This window comes from Chenopodium quinoa, unplaced genomic scaffold (genome assembly GCF_001683475.1).
Source record: "Chenopodium quinoa cultivar QQ74 unplaced genomic scaffold, ASM168347v1, whole genome shotgun sequence".
Lineage (NCBI taxonomy): Eukaryota > Viridiplantae > Streptophyta > Magnoliopsida > Caryophyllales > Amaranthaceae > Chenopodium > Chenopodium quinoa.
In genome coordinates this window covers 216,284-233,218 of record NW_018742287.1, presented here as the reverse complement: position 1 = coordinate 233,218, position 16,935 = coordinate 216,284, and the positions used below count along the sequence as shown (strand labels likewise).

The 16,935-nt window shown below is 31.2% G+C and overlaps 1 protein-coding gene across 2 annotated transcripts; it reads right to left on the bottom strand.

Moving 5' to 3' along the window:
- Positions 1 to 1,783: 1,783 nt before the first annotated feature.
- On the bottom strand, positions 1,784 to 5,702 carry LOC110684841. 2 transcript variants are annotated; one of them, XM_021861282.1, is made up of 4 exons: positions 5,395 to 5,702; positions 5,251 to 5,310; positions 3,321 to 3,419; positions 1,784 to 2,971 (listed from the first exon to the last, which is right to left on the bottom strand). In XM_021861282.1, exons 1-4 carry the CDS (start codon positions 5,448 to 5,450, stop codon positions 2,746 to 2,748), a joined length of 441 nt encoding a protein of 146 aa, XP_021716974.1. In that variant the 5' UTR covers positions 5,451 to 5,702; the 3' UTR covers positions 1,784 to 2,745. The 2 variants fall into 2 exon arrangements, with proteins under 2 accessions (XP_021716974.1, XP_021716966.1); XM_021861274.1 differs by lacking the exons at positions 5,251 to 5,310; positions 5,395 to 5,702 and having other exon boundaries at positions 3,321 to 4,332.
- Positions 5,703 to 16,935: the final 11,233 nt, after the last annotated feature.

Below are 16,935 nucleotides of genomic sequence, written 5' to 3'. Positions count from 1 at the left end.
ATGGTGTTTCAGCCAGCACAATCTCTAGATCTGAATGTTCTGGACCTTGGTTTGTTCAAGGTTATTCAGTCCTTGCAATACCAGTCATTTCCCACAAAAATTGATGAATTAATAGAGAAAGTGTATGAGGCTTATGAATGGTTTGATCCAATACTCAACAAGTACTCATGGATCACTTTGTAAGGAGTAATGAAAAAGATTCTAGAGAAAGAAGGGGGTAATAACTTCAATCCACCTCATATGGGCAAGAAAAGGTTGGACAACATTGGTCATCTTCTTTAGTTTTTGGAAGTTGAAAGGGGACTCATTCAACAAGCAGTTGAGCACCTCAACACTCTTTTTATTCCAACTAATCAACACAATGCAGATTACATGGAAACAGAGGTTGATGCAGACTAGGTACAACACCATCATACAATGACAACATGACTTCCACACATAACCAAATATGGACTCACAACTGGTTTTTGTGTTAAGTAAGCAACTGTTTTTTTTTGTTGATGCTTATAATGATTTGGTTATGTGTATTTTGGTAGATAAACTTTCTTATTTTCAGGCACTCATGTAATGAAGATTAGGTTTAGGGTCTGTGAACATGTAAGTTTTTGAAGTGTAATGAATGAATATTAGCATGAATGTTGGAAAATGAATTCCATCAGGGAGTTTGCTTTTGTTGCGGTGGCATGTTGTAGGTTGTTACCTAAGCAACAAGAGTTAAAAGGCAGTTGTTGGAGCAAAACAAAGCTACACATCCAACTCAAAGTGAGTCCCTTCATCATTTGGAATTTGTTCACACACAAAACAATTTATGGGGGACTCATACAGAAAGGCACAGACACTGACTTCCAAGCACTACTAAGCAACATTCAAATGGGACTATACACAAACAACCATCCAACATAACCCATCATCCATCAACCATGCATTCTCTTGGTCATTCCAACACTACAAGCACCCACCAAATCCAACACAGACCATCCAACATAATCCATCAACATCAATCCAACATAATATAACCAAGCATACATAAACAAAAACTAGCAGTGTACACAAACAACCATCAAACATAATCTAGCGTCATATACAGAAGAATACATAATCCAACCTCCAAAACAACACAATCAAGCATCATAATCCAGCAACAAACAATTGTAGGAACTCAAATGCACACACTTCACATGCGTTTCGACAATGATAAGCACCAACAACAACCATTTAAACAGGCAAAGCTAAATCAAAACAACTAAAATCAAACTTAGGGTTTAGTAATAGTTACGCTGCAAGATCAGTTTGTGGGAGGGTAGTCATGAGGGTATTTTTCCCTTAGATAGGTCATGTAATCAGGGTCCCACTCACTGTAGTCCTCTGTAAACACAGATCTGGACCTTTTCCTCCCACTGGCAGAGCCAGAGGTGGCCGGAGCCGTTAGAGGGTCAAAGAAGACCACAGTCACCTCCTCCGGGGAGTCAGGAACCTCCACAACCACTACTGCTTCCTTCTAGACCCCCTTCTTCGCTAGATCTGCCCTCGAACCCTCCGGGAAGTCAGGAATCACCACAACCTCCTTCTCCTCTATGAATAAGGTAGCACCCTTCTTTTTTTCTTCATCACTCCCAGTGTACTCAACGAGTTTCGCTCCTATTTTTCCATGGGTGAATCTGGAAAAGGAGGAAGAGCACCAACAAACTAATTTCAAGATCCCAGTTCCTCGCTGCAACTTGTACCAAGTAAACGAAGGCTCAGTGTGCCTCTCAGGGGTGAGGCTTCAGGGGACTCGTTCAGATCTAGATTGTTACTCATTTTTTTGGAGAGAGATGAAGAAATTGTAGGGTTTCGCGGAGAAAATGGGAAGAACAACAAACGGAGAAGTGGAGAGAGAAGAGGGGAGAGAGGAGGCGTTTAAATGAATTTTGGAGAATTCTACTGAAGATGAATCAATCTGGGCTGCATTTCAAGGCCAATTCAATGCAGTTCATTGAATGTGGTGGTTGGGAGATGAAAGGTTGCTGATGAGACAGGAGGGGAGGGGGTCATATTTTAGGTGGGAATCATTGGGGTGAGTTAGATAGTTAGGAATTAATTCAGTGTAATTAACAAATTGTAAACAAAGTTAAAAGTTTTAGGTAAGGGTAAGGTTGACATTTTGCTGTTAAAAATTTACTAAAATAGGAAAAAAAATTGTTGCAGATTATAGAGAGCACCCATTTATGGCAAATGTTGCAGATAATTGTGGCGGAGGGAGTACAATAATTGCCAACAGAAACTACAAAATGCCAAATGAATTCATCACAAGCAGGTTTCTTCTTTAACTCTTCAATTCGATTAATAATCACAGAGTTTGATGGACTTCCACCACTTATCCCAAAATAAGATCTCCATCGTCTAATAAACTCAACCCATTCTTCATCCTCCTCTTGTCGGGGCTCTTTAATAATTTCTCCTCCCATCGGCAAACCATAAACCAAATGTATGTCTACAGGTGTAATTTCAATCTCTTGGTTCCTCTCAAGAACTAAAGACACCTTATCACAGTCAAAACTCGACACAAGCTTAGAGCAAAACATGGATTTATGTGAATCTAAGAAACCTCCAAAGCCAATTTTTCTAGTAGCCGCCCTACGATATTTGGGCAAATCTTTAAGCACAATGTTCTTAAAATTCTTAGGAGGAATCCGTTGATTTATTGTTCTACATTCCATTTGATCTACATGAATAATTTCAATATCATCATCAGAATCACTCTCATCAACCTTTCTTTTCCTTTTTTTCCCTTTGTCTTCCTTCTTTGGTTCTTTCTTCATTGCTTTGTTTTTTCGGAACATCTTTAGCTCTAACTTTAAGTTCTCCCTCAATTGGATCACCTCCTTTATTATCTACTTTGGTACTCTTGTTTACGTTTCCAGAAGATGTTGTAGCAAACTGATTAGAGGTTGTAGCAGCATCATCACCAACAGGATTATCAAAATTATCACTACAAATCATAGACATATAACATATATAAAGGTTAGAACACAAGGGAAAATATTTAGAATATAACATATGTGTAATAATTTAGAACATATGTACAAAAATTTAGAACCTATGGGTAAAAAAATTAGACATATAAACTTGTAGCAAAAATTAACAATTGGACTAGAATGTATATATACTGCAATACTCAACAAAATTCTAGTAGAAAACATAACAATGTGAGTAAAATAAGATTAAAATTAGAATTAAATTTACAACATACAAGTAAAGTTTTAGAACATATGAGTACAATTTTAGAACATATATAACATGCATAAAAAATTGAACGGTATCCATTGATGATAACCAACCTTTGAATCTGATCATTGTTTATAACTTCTAGTAAAGATGACTCCACAATTGGACTTCTGGTCCACTGATCATCATTTTTTACAGCTTCATCACCATCACTATTTGAAAAAAATAAGTATGTTAGAAGCTTTAAATAGAGATTAAAAACAAGGTACACTTGGTAATCTCAGCAGCCTAAGTTTATTCACAAAACAAGACAAGGCCCCAAATTCTACGTTGCAACCTTACACTTGACCAAAGAAAAAAAAATAAAAAAGAAACTTGTGGACAGAGAAGTGAAAAAGAATACGAGTGATGAGAAATCACAAAGGCTGTCTTCCAAGGAGATAAATAAAGAAGCTAGGCAATAGAAAAAAGAACACTATCATCCCAAGCCACATAAGGCATTATTCCCCAGAAATGAATAAACTGATAAACTTGTTGGCTAGTAAGACCAAAAGCCTAAGTGCCAACTGTTACACTATGTATTTCAAAGAATGATAAGAACCTAACCTTATATATTCCACAAAATTAAGCCAAATCCTATTGTTCCAAACTCACCAAATAAATCACGAAAGAAAGTACATATAACTTCAAGATATAAATGTATCAAGAATAAAAAATAAAAAAAAACTATGTTAGAAGCATGAACAGCCTACTCTAATCTTGGCTTTAAGTTATGAGTATGAGAAACAAAATCCTTATCCAACCTTAAAGCTCAGTCTACTAGTATAGATAACCTTAAAACCAACAAATTCGACCCCATTTTCAAGCAAATCCCCTAGCTTACTGCAACCTCTGTTCAACCCCGGCAAACCAAAAAAACCCAGCATAAATCGACCCCAAAACCCAACAAATACAACCCCATTTTCGAGCAGAACCCTTACCTTGCTGCAATTGTAGTTCGACCCGGCAAATAAAAAACCGCAAAATACCACCAAAATGACCCCAAAACCAAACAGTTTTAGCCTTGTTTTTAAGGACTTATGTTCAATTAGTACGAAATAGTTTGCCTTATGAGAAATATGTTGCACTATAACACAAGGGAAATTATTTCCAATTAGTACGACGTAGTCTTGTTTTTTAGGAAAGTTGTGTATTATGTAATGCTTTTGAGTCGAGTTAAATCAATTGGACTAATCAACATTTCGAATCAAGTTCAAGCTCGAGTTAATTTCATTCTATTCAATATAGAGTAAATTGTGTTCAAACAACATACAAGATTCTTTTTGATTTACCTCAATTCACTATCACTCCCACAATTCTGCTCAATCAAGTTTAAAAAATTAGCACCCTATACCAGCCACAACTTGACTTACATTGATGAAGAAAAAGATAATAAAAGATAAAATTGGCTAAAGATACTTGACTTACATTGAAAAGGGCTAAAACCTACAAAAAGAGTTGGTAAAAACACACCAAAACCATACCCACCATCAATAACAAACCCAAAGCCTATAGCTAGCTTAGGACTCCCAAATTTTGATCATTCCAAAATTAATCCCAACATTAATTATTAATTAGCAGTAATACCGTATAATTAACCTCTAATGATACCAAAAAAAGGTCCACAAACAAGAAACATGAAGCACTAATGCACGTATATCAATAATGACTAAGCCACTTAATTGTTGTCTCCTCTTTTCCTTGTTTTCCTCTATCTTTTTTCTTCTTGTGTTATTAACTTGATGCAACATAATCATGCACTAGGAGTATATGCTATTCTTTGAGCCACAAGCTATGTTTCTTTTCAATTCGACACCAAAAACTAACAAATTCGACACCAAAACCCATGGAATTCGACTAACAATGTATATCCCCAGAAAATTCGAGCCAAATCCCCCCCCCCAAATTCGAGCAAATCTGAGCCCACATTTTCGTGCTCTAACACGATAATTTAAAAATTAAACAAATATCAAAAAATTAAACCCTAATAAAATCGCTACTTACCGATTCGATGGAAAAACAGCTTGTACTGGAGATCTATTTGTGCATTGTGAATTGGTTGATCTACAAAAAATTAAACAAAAATTTACAAAAAAAGAGGAGAAAAATTTGAAAATATATAATTAAAATTCGTAAACATAAACTTACTTCTTTCTTTCATATGTAAGAACAGGAGATGTTGGTAGTAATTGATTCGAATCCATTTTCTGATTCACGAAGTAGCATGAACTAGGGTTTCTAGAGAGTGGATCGAATTTAGAGAGAGAAAACCCAATTTTAGAGAGAGAAAAAAATCAGTGAAAGTGGAAAAAGGGAATGGGATATATCAGCAAGCAAAATTACAATTTTGCCATTACTGTAGCATGTTTTGGGCGGTTGGATTGAATCTAATCTACGGCTAAGATGTATTCTCATATAAGTGAGTTTCTCATATAAAGCCTAAATTCTCACAAGAGTCTTCCCCTTAAACAAAGTTTTATTATATATATATATATATATATATATATATATATATATATATATATATATATATATATATATATATATATATATATATATCTCCTATACTTATTTTCCAAGAAAAGTTTTATTTCCTTAAACTATTTTCATGATCATCTTACAATTTAACACTTTTCATAAGCTATTTTCTAATTATTCTTCAAGCAAGCACTTGCCTTAATTTTATTTGTCATCCATTTAATTACCTTAAATCTACACTTTTTTCCATATTTCTTTCTATATGAGCTTACCATAATTCTTGTAATCCTACATGTAATACCTCGTATTTTTAAAACGTATTTTCTAATTAATTAATTAATTATTATTTTCTAAAAAGGGTATTTTAGTAATTTATTTTACTATTTGAATTTTGGAGCCAAAATGATATTTGAATTTTGACGCCAAAAGTATTTTAAAACTTTATTATTATTTTTGGATTTTGAATAAGATTTATTATTCATTTATTTTATTTTTAAAATCGGATTATTTATACATATTTCGGATTTTTAAATTAAGCAAAATTATATTTTATTATTTAATTAAGTGGTCCGAAAATTCCTAATGATTAGCTAGGGATTTTAGATTTTCCTAGTGTGGAAAATCCGATTTTCTTAGTTAATTTATTTAGTGAATAATTGGTATTCTCTTAATTAATTATTTTGTACAATATATATTGTTTACACAATTATTTTTAATCCCTTAAAGCTAGAAAAATAATTCCCTAAATACTACATGAGGGGTCCGAAAATTTGAGCTATGGGAGCTCAAAATTTTCGGCCACCTTGGTTGGATTTTGGGTGATTTATTTTGGTAATTTGTATTTTTAATTATCTCCCTTAAATCTTTTATTTTTCCTTAATTCTTATTTTTCATCTCCTAAATATTTGATCATCTTATTTCCCTACCTTATATCATCCTTGATTATTCCCCAAGCAAAGGCTTTTTGCCATATTATATTTTATGACAACACACTTTTCTTAAATTAATTATTTTTAGTCACCTTAATATTTAACTTTCCATAATTCTTTAGCTCTCTTCTCCAAGTAATTTCCTTAATCATTTTCACCATAATTCTTCCTACATTCTCCTACCATAATTCTTGCATGAGCTAGCCTTATAAATACCTCTTGATTCATGGCTAAATTCTCACACCAAATTCTCTAATTCTCTCTTACTTTCTCTCTAATTCTCTTCTCTTTTTCTCACCTTTTCTTGCGCCAACCACCACCGATCACCACTCTCCGCCATTGCCACTGCCGGCTGCCACCAGCCGCCCCTACTAGCCACCTGCCGGAAGGCTACTGCCCCCTTGTCGCCACCTCTTCTTCCTCTTTTTCCTTGGTTTTCTACCTCTTCTTCTTCTCTTCTCTTATTTAATTAATTATTATTATTATAGGGGAATGAGTAGTTTTAATTAAATAAAATCAGATTTTTATTAAAGTTTATGAAATATAATTTACAAGGTTCATGTACATATAGTTGGGGGTTTTTAATTTAATTGTTGTGATTATTTGTTAACCTTATATTAATTAAGGTTATATTTATTTGTAGGGTGTGTTTGATCAAAGTTCTTGACGTTCGTTTGTGTGTTGCTAGCAAGGTTCAAAGGTACGTTAGGTGGCTAGATACTTTTGAAATTGATTGGATTGAATGAGCATGTGTTATATGATTATTTTGGTGATTGAATTAAATTAAATTGAATTATGATTTAGGAAATAAAAGCATGTTTAAAGTATTGGTTTTGATAAATAAATTGGAGGATTGATTTAATATCAAGTTTTGAATGATTAAAATTATTTATCATGTTTTAAAGGTTTGATTTTGAAAGCATGTTGAATTTAAATAAAAAGGAGTTTGAGTTATTTATTGGAATTATTGAATTATTTATAAAAGCTTTACAAGCATGATTATTATACTAATCCCACTATGCGGATTCATTGAAGACTATGGACTTTGCATGACCTAGTCTTTCCTCAAGAATAGCCTTGAAATAGTAGGAGACTAGCTTGAGGGGTGTGCACACTTAGAGAGGAAATTGGGTTTTTGAACAGAATTGATTTATTTATCATTATTATTGAATTATTAAGCTATTGGAGTTATATTGAGAATTGATTTTTAAATCATGAGTTTGGAATTATTGAATTAATTATTGGAATTGGTTTTAAAAGCACGTTTGCAAATTAATTGAGTTTACTTATCTTGCACTTATCGTACTTAGCATATTTTGCTAATCCGTATTTCCTATTTGTTTTGGTCACCCTGTTTGCCTTAATGGTAAGCAGTGTTGACTGTTTTCACGTGGAGTCAATAATTGAGCATATGGGAGTCCCGGGATGTTGTTCACCTAGAATTAAGAATGTTGGTCTTTGTTGGTATTATGAGTATTCATGACAATGGTTTCTATTTATAGTTTGAGTTTCCGCTGCAAAGTATTGGTTTTGGTAAGTAGTTTGAGTAGTCTTGCATAATCACGCGACGGTAATACGCCTAAGTCTATCCCTACGTTATAATTATACGTATTATACTAGTATTTCCGTATAGGGAGATTTTGGGGGTGTTACACGACAACTATAAATACCTCCTCCATACATCTCATATTCTTCATACCAAAACTCAATTCTCTTCTTCTCTCTTATTCTTCTTTTCCCTAAACTTTTTCCTGGTTTTTTCCTCCTCATTTCATACAAATATTATCCTGTATACCTTTGAAGCCAATTTTCAGGCATTTCTGGTCACATTTTGGGGTTTTAATGTTTCACAGAAGGTTTTCCCTTTCGAAAACTCCTTGAGGTTAGGCTCAAGAATCACCCAATTCGGAGTTATATTAAAGGAGTTATGGTCTCTGCAAGTTCAGTCTATTCTTTCCAATGCGAATTCAATTCTCTTTAATTCTATTTCCTTATTTTCTTCACGGTTAGTTTTCTAAAATATACTTCCTTCGTTTCTTTATAATTGCAACATATACTTTATCACGGTATTAAGAAAAGTGGACCTCACATAATATGATACACTTAAAATGGGGTTAAGAGATTGTTAGGAGTATAATCAAGTGGGCCGGGCCATGAGATTTAAATAAAGGTAATAGTATAATTTTCACCACAAAAACCTTCCTTTTATAGTGTGTTGCAACTATTGTGACATTTTAATTTTAGGGAAATGTTGCAAATATAAAGAAAGGAAGTATACATTTATACAAAGTTATAATTTTATGTTAAAATATTCTTTTTAAAGAGTTTTATAGTCCATGCACATATAGATTTGGGTTTATGTCTAAAGAAGTTGTGATAACCTTATGGTTACATTAATTGCAAGGTGTATTCGTGATTGAACTTTAAAAGAGCGAAGTGTTGATTTGAGATTCGGAATCAATGTACGTTTGCTGGCTAGATACTTTATCAAGTGATTGATTGATCAACATGTTTCATATGATTTTAATGAAATTGAATTAAATTGAGTATTATGATTTATAAAATAAATTATCTTTGAGGATTTGATTTTAATGTATAATAAATATATTTGAGGAATTGATTTTAATATCATGATTTGAATGTTTTGAATTATTTACAGGAATTTGATTTTAAAAGTATGTTGGATTGTTTTAAAAAGCTTGATAAGCATGATTAAATTAATAACACTATGTGGATTTGGTTGATAAGACTATGGGTTTTGTATGACCTAGTCTTTCCTCAAGGATAGCTTTTCTACATAAAGATACTAACTTGGGGGATGTGCACACTTAAGAGAAGAATTGGATTAAAAGAATTGGTTTTCATTATTTGAAACATTATTTCAGTTATTTGAACCATTCAAGAATTTGAGAATTGGTTTTATAATATGAGGTTTGAGTTATTGAATAAGTATTGAAATTTCTATCATTGGTTTTTAAAGCATGTTTGCTAATAAATTGAATTTACTTATCTTACACTTAAATGTACTTAGAATATATATTGTGCTAATATGTACTTCCTATTTGTTTTGGTTCACCCTGTTTACCTTAATGATAAACAGTGATGAATTTTCAGGTGGAGTCATTAAATGCACATATGGAAGTCTCGGGATTTGCTTCACCTAGTTTTGGGTTGTTGGTTTTTTATTTTAGTTTTGAGTACTCATAACAATAGTTGTTATTTTAAGTATTCATAAAAGAAAAAGTTAAGTTTTCCGCTGCAAGTTTATTGTTGAGTTGAGTTTAAAATAGCTTTACGTAATCACGTGGCAGTAATACGCCTAAGTCTACCTCTACGTTATAATTATATGTATTATACTAGTATTTCCGTAGAGGGAGATTTGGGGGTGTTACAACCCTCGTAACCATCTTAACTTGGTCTTATGTATCTTAGTTTTAGTCTTCAACGTCGGTCGACGGTTGTACAAAATGACCCATAATAATAATATAAAAATACAAGGACTCGATGCACCAATTATTCAAGTATGAAGTTTATAACTACATATAATAGTTGTAATGAACAATTTAATATTTTAGAAAGTTTAATTTAGATTTTATGTAAAAAAAATGTCAGTATTTAGATATAATCCTTCGTTATGGTAAGAATATGTGTTTTGAGCAAATACTTTTGGAGGGAAAATTTTTAATATGACGCTGCCAAGTGTCCCTCTTGGTTTCACCTATAGTAATATGTAATAGATAGATTTATCTTATGTGATACAATTTTTGTGTAACAGATTTTATGCGTAATATTTTTAGGAAATAAAAGGTCTTAAAAAAATTTATGCCATTTTATTTTTAGTTTATTTTCATGTTTTTTAATGGCACTCTTGGGAGCACAATAATCTACAACAAAAAAAAAATACTAGATCAATTAATATTGGCATATTGTCACCTTTTCAATAAATAAATATATATATATATCATATGTAATTAAAAAAAATCATTGATGGGAAAATTATACATGGACAAGCTCTGTTATTATTCGTTAATTGTCATGCTATTTTCCAAAGTACAACAATTAGGCCCTGTTCAATTCACCTTAAAAAAAAAATATTCAGTAAAAATAATTTATGTTCAGTAAAAATAAGTTCAATTTAGTAAAATTAAGTTTAGTTCAGTAAAAATAATTTAAGTTCAGCAAAAATAATTTCAGTTCAGTAAAAATTATTTCAGTTCAGCAAAAAACAGGGTAAAGTAAACAGGGCCTTATAATCTACAGAGCCAAGCCCCTACCAATAATATGCAAACATTTATCAGAAATAATGATGATGAAAATGAACTTATGAACGACATGGTCTTATTAAAAATACCAAAAATGTATTAGTCACAAACTCACAATTTTATGCGTAAGATTTTTAGGAAATAAAATAAAAATAAAGCAATTAGTTCACTTAAATTTTTAAATACCTTTTATTTCCTATAATTATTACGTATAAAATTCGTATATTATAATATAATAAAGATATCAAAGTTCGTATACAAGAATAAAAATAATTGATGTTGTATAATATTTTTGCCAACAAAATATAAATTTATTGATCTTATGTGATACAATTTTTGTCTAAAATGATGAAAATATTTGGATATATTTTCCTTGATTATTCACTTTACCTAAGTCAGCATATATATATATACATGATACAAGCCTCAAACTAGGCGTGATGGATAGAAAATAATTAGGTAAGTCCATCTTTCATTACCGAATTCATCAATTACATCTCTCTATTAAAAAATTCATTGGAATGATAAAAATAAACTCCATATAATTGTACATCGAATCACTTCGAAATTCAAAATTTGTCATTGTTTCTCTCCCTATATAAAATCAGTTTATCTCCGTACAAAAAAAAATGAAATTATGCGTGTCATAAAAAATATCCTAATAATATGTAATGTAGATAACAAATTATTCCCTTATATTTAGGAATATAAATAACAAATTAATCCTTTAAATTAAGGCGAAAACCGTTTTGAGGTTTTTGGTTCGTTTGGTATCGTTGTGATTTTCTTTTTTTGGTTTTTTTTGTCAAAATCATATGATATATGTCATATAATGAAGGAAAAATTGAAACTACTAATCCTACCTTTGTCACTTATATTGTTTCGGATGGGGGTTGAGAAAGGGAAAGGAGATGAAGGGGGCTCTGGTTTTTTTTTTTTTAAAAAAAAAATTATAATTGATTTTGTTTTGTATTTTTTAATAATAATTGTTTTTTTAAAATTATTTAAATAAAGATCAATTAGAAGGCGACTCGTGGCAATCACCTTCTAAAACTGGTTACCAATTTCACAAACCGGTGAAGGAATCATTTTGAGGAGATAAGGGGTAAAGGTGGGATTATTTTCAGATTATTCAAAGGTGGGATTGTTTTGAGCAGAAGTGGCAAAGGTAGGATTATTAGTTTTAATTTTTCCTATAGTGAATAAAAAATTAGTCAAACTTATTAAAATCATGATAATTTTGAAAACTGACAACAAATAAGTGAAAACACCTTTTTATTGTTTCTTGTTTTTGGTTTGTTGTTTTCAAAAAAAAGAAAACTGAAAACAAGAAACACTGCCAAACGGGCCCTTAATTTTTTGTTCGTGTACTTATAATTGTATATAATATTCTTTCCATAATTTTATACTCCATCCGTTTCGTAATAAGTGCAACACTTTTCTTGTATATCCGTTTTATAATAATTGCAACAATTCCTTATTTGGTAAGGACCCACTATTATTTTATTATTTCTCTCCCTTACCAACACCACTTACATTATTTTTTTTTATTATTTCTATCTCCTACTAACAATTAAATATATCCCCACTTAGGGATGTCAGTGGGGTGGGTCAAGTAGGAGACCCGCCCCATCCCCGCCCCAATGGGGCAGGGATGGGATGGGACTTGGTTTGGTGGGTGGTGGGGTGGGGATGGGATGGGGATAAAAACCATACCCGCCATGGGTAATGGGGCGGGGTGGATTTTAGGTTGTACCCGCCCCGCCCCACCTGTCCCATCTCCACATCTAAATATTTCGAAAAACAAAATTATATACTTTTATAATATTTTATAAAAAAATTATGTAAAATAAAATAGTAGATATAATAATTTGTATTACACTAATATTATAAACAAAAAAGTGAGTAGTATTAACAATTTTTTTTTTTTGTTTGTAATCTTAATTATGTAAGATTGTGTATTGGGAGGCGGGGATTAGGCGAGTCTTGGGTGGGGATTAGGTGGGGGTGGGATATCCAAGTGGGGGGTGGAGCGGATATGGTTTGGAATTGTCCCTGCCAGGGTGGGGATGAATTTTGGACCCGTCACGGGGATGGGGATAGGGATGAAAATTTTAGGTGGGGATGGGCATGGGAAGGCCAACATCCTCCCCGCCCCATTGACATCCTTCTCCCCACTATATACTTTGTATTATAAAATTCTCCTTTTGATCCTCACCCTATAATTTTTCTAAAAGTGCAACATCTAGTATTGCGATTATTACAAAGCGGAGGGAGTAATGATTTTCAAACAAAATTGATTAAGTCTTAAAATTAGAGGTGATAAGTTTGGGTTCGGTAAAGTCAAGTTGGATATGATCGGGTTAATTTTAAATTTGAGTCATGCTACATTATTGTGTCCTTACAAGTCGAAATCTAAATTTATTTTTTTTCGGATCAAGTCAGTAGGGTCGTTTTTAACACGTTCAAATTGTTTTTTCTTTTTTGCAAATCATCAAATAATCGATAAAATAATACTAAAACAAACACCAGGAATGACACGTGTCAATTCCAAATGCAAAATTTTCCCTCCAAAACCTATTTTCATTTTTTTTTCTTCATTTAAGCCATTCTAGGAATGATTTTATTATGTATGAGTAAATTTTAATTATTTCCTATTGTTACTTTTGTAATTGTGTAATACTGATATAAATTAGAGTTTTCGTGTTTTGTTTTATATATATATATATATATATATATATATATATATATATATATATATATATATTATTTTATAAACCCTACTTTATTCTGGACTTTGGCTAAATCTCTGTACTTATAAATACTCCCATCAATCCTAAAACCTTTTGGTCATTGTATTACTGTTCTTATCATCCCTTTCTTCCTCCTATTAAGAACACTTGACTTTTTCATGCATGATAATTTTAAGCCTTTGTATAATTAATTTTAATCATTCATCCAATATATTAACCTTCCTAGTTTCTGAGAAATATATTTCATCATTCCATGATCCTCACAGCATAAATAATTATGCACGATTGTCAAACCTTTATGCCTAACCCTTTTTCCTGATCGTCACATACATGTGCGAACGAAATTGCGACCTCTTATATACAAATTAATGTTATTAGTTTCTGGTCGTTACCCTATATATTGAAGGGGAAGGTAATCACACTCTTCATTTGGAGTTAGCTTGCTTACTCTTATTATTATATGTAATCACACGAATCTTAATTTTTGGAGTTGTTTAATTATAAATTATTGTTTATATTGATTGTACACCGTATAATTGTGCGTAAATTTTATGAATTGTTATTTGTATGAAAAAAATTTATATATACTCGTATGTGATTAGTGTGCTGGATCTTGTATTATATGATTTAATTGTCGTATCGATTGATTGTGTTATTTATTCTAGGGTTTTTAATGTTGAGGCTTAGGGTTACTAATACGGAGTATTATTTTTGGGTTGAGATTTGATTATGTTTGAAAACCAGTATGTTTGCCCTATAAGAGTTGAGATATTTTGTAAATCGAATTATTATGTTGTTTGGGAACCTGTGCCGCTCATGAATGATTGTTTGTTCAATCTATGAGATCAAAAAGGTTGAGAATTATTATTTTGTTCTTGGTTTGAGGCTCGGCGTAATAGACCTTAGTCCTTGGCATGTTGGTAAGGAGATAATAATCATGAGTTAAGAATGAGGTACAATCTTTATTATTTATTTTTCTATGGTACCCTACGTGGGATTTGACCAATATTGGTCATGGTTTAAGGTGTTTTCTGGTTATTGAGAGTATTCAAGTTTTTATACTTGTTGGTTTGTTATTCGAATTACTCATGTCCAAGGCTAGGTATAACAAAGAGCATGGAACACTTATGGGATAGATGAGTTAATTGGGTAAAGGTTCGTATTGTTATTTGAGGTTGAGTTTGACAAAGGTTATTTCAGAGTACAATGTCTAATGTAGTTTTGAACTACATTGTTTAATTGAGCTAGTAATGTTAGTTATCCAATTACTCTTTGTATTCTGATATATGGTGATTACTCAGCTTTTCGCTGACGTGTGTGTTGTTTTGTTGTGCTACTTGTGTTTACGGTCATGTCTTTTTCTTATGGTGGCCCTACGACGATCTATTTTGGAAGTTGTCCTTAATGGTAAGCAGTAAAGGTTGTAACAGGTTGATCAAGTGATCGTAGCTAAAGGAGCTCAATTGTTTTGATTAGTCTGATATAACGAGTTTGTAAGGTTGTATAAATAGCTCACTTAGTTTTATTGAGTTGTAATTATTGGGATTTTGTAAGCCTTAGCACTTGACAAGTTGTCGAGTGTGGCAGTAATACCTCCGATATAGGTGTATGCTTTTGCAATTTTATTCAAAGGTTGTTTATTTTCCTTTATTTCTTATTTATTGTTAGTTAGAATCGGGGGTGTTACAAATTGTTTCAACTATAATATTATTTCTTATAATTCAAGGTTTAAATTTATCAAACTTATTTCAAGTTCAACATTATTTTCAAAATTGGTCAACAACTATATTATTGGTAATTTTTTTCTAGTCATTTTCCTAAATAACTTTAAGTGCAATTGAAATCATTTTAATTAATCTTATTTATAGTTCTTTGAATAATTGTAACTAATATACTCTTTCATTAATTAAAAAAAATCTATAGCAAAAACTTTGACGATATTCTTCTTATTTTTGAATTATTGTCTTTGATTGGAATTTTAAATTATTTTTACTTAACCATTTTCGTAACAATTTTAACAATAATATCCTTCCCAAAAATATATGTACTATTTGCAGATGTTAAACAACACCCATCACAGGTTAACCTTTACAGAGTATAAGATTTTTAAAAAATGTATGTAGCTTTCCTTTCTAATATTATAAGTTACTTCATACAATTGCAATTTATCCTAACATTCTACGTTACTATATACAATTGCAATTTATCCTTACCGTTTGAATATATGTACTATACGCTAAATTTTTTATATGAACCCATGCAAAACTATCAATACTTATTAAATATATATAGTTGCAATTATCCTTACCTTTATTAACATTGCAATTCTTTTGGAAAATATATGTAAATTTTACATATGATTAAAACAAAAAATGTATTTTTCTTCCCAATTCAATAAAAAAAATTCTACAACTATTAACAGAAAACTATAAGTAATGTAGTTACAAAAAAAAAAAAAAAAAAAAAGAAAAAAACATAATTTTCATTTTTGAGTTCCTATATTACATGACTACTACTCTAATACTTACACTTTAATTTTTAAAATTTAAAGTATAAGAACATTTGATGTGATATTAAAGATAGGTCGAGTTGGACTTATTTACATGTAAAAACCCACAAATTTAGACCGTACTTGTTGGCTTACAATTATGATTTGGGGTTATAAAAATCTAAATTATTTTACCACAAGCTTGATCGTAATATCGAGACAAACACTTTATGATCACCTCTAATGAAAACCTTACATACATCTTGTTAATAAACTCAAGTTTACGAAGTTTTTACATTGAATAATTAATTTAGAACGGTACTTCATTTATAAATTCCACAATACATTAATTTTTTTTTTTTTTTTTAAATTATTGACAATGTCTAATTCTTTAAATTTTTTACTATCATCGTTATAGCTAGGTTTGTGCCAATTTGTGTTTACATGCTATCATAAGCTATGTGACTAATTAAATTTGACTAAGTTATTTAATTTCTGTAAATAAATTACATTTTTTTTATATAAAGAGTGGTTGAGGAATAATCATATCATATCATATCATATCATATCACTAATAAATAAAACCGGTCTCGCAGTTAGGCCACGAGACAACGACACTTGGCATTCCAGTTTTTCGCCAAGTGTCGCGCCACGTAGACGAAAAATAGGTATTATTGTGACACATATGATGCTAAGTAAGCGATTTTTGGATAGATTTTTAAAGATAAAATTGTTGTATAGAGTTTTATTATCGATAGAATTCTAATATTTCATATATA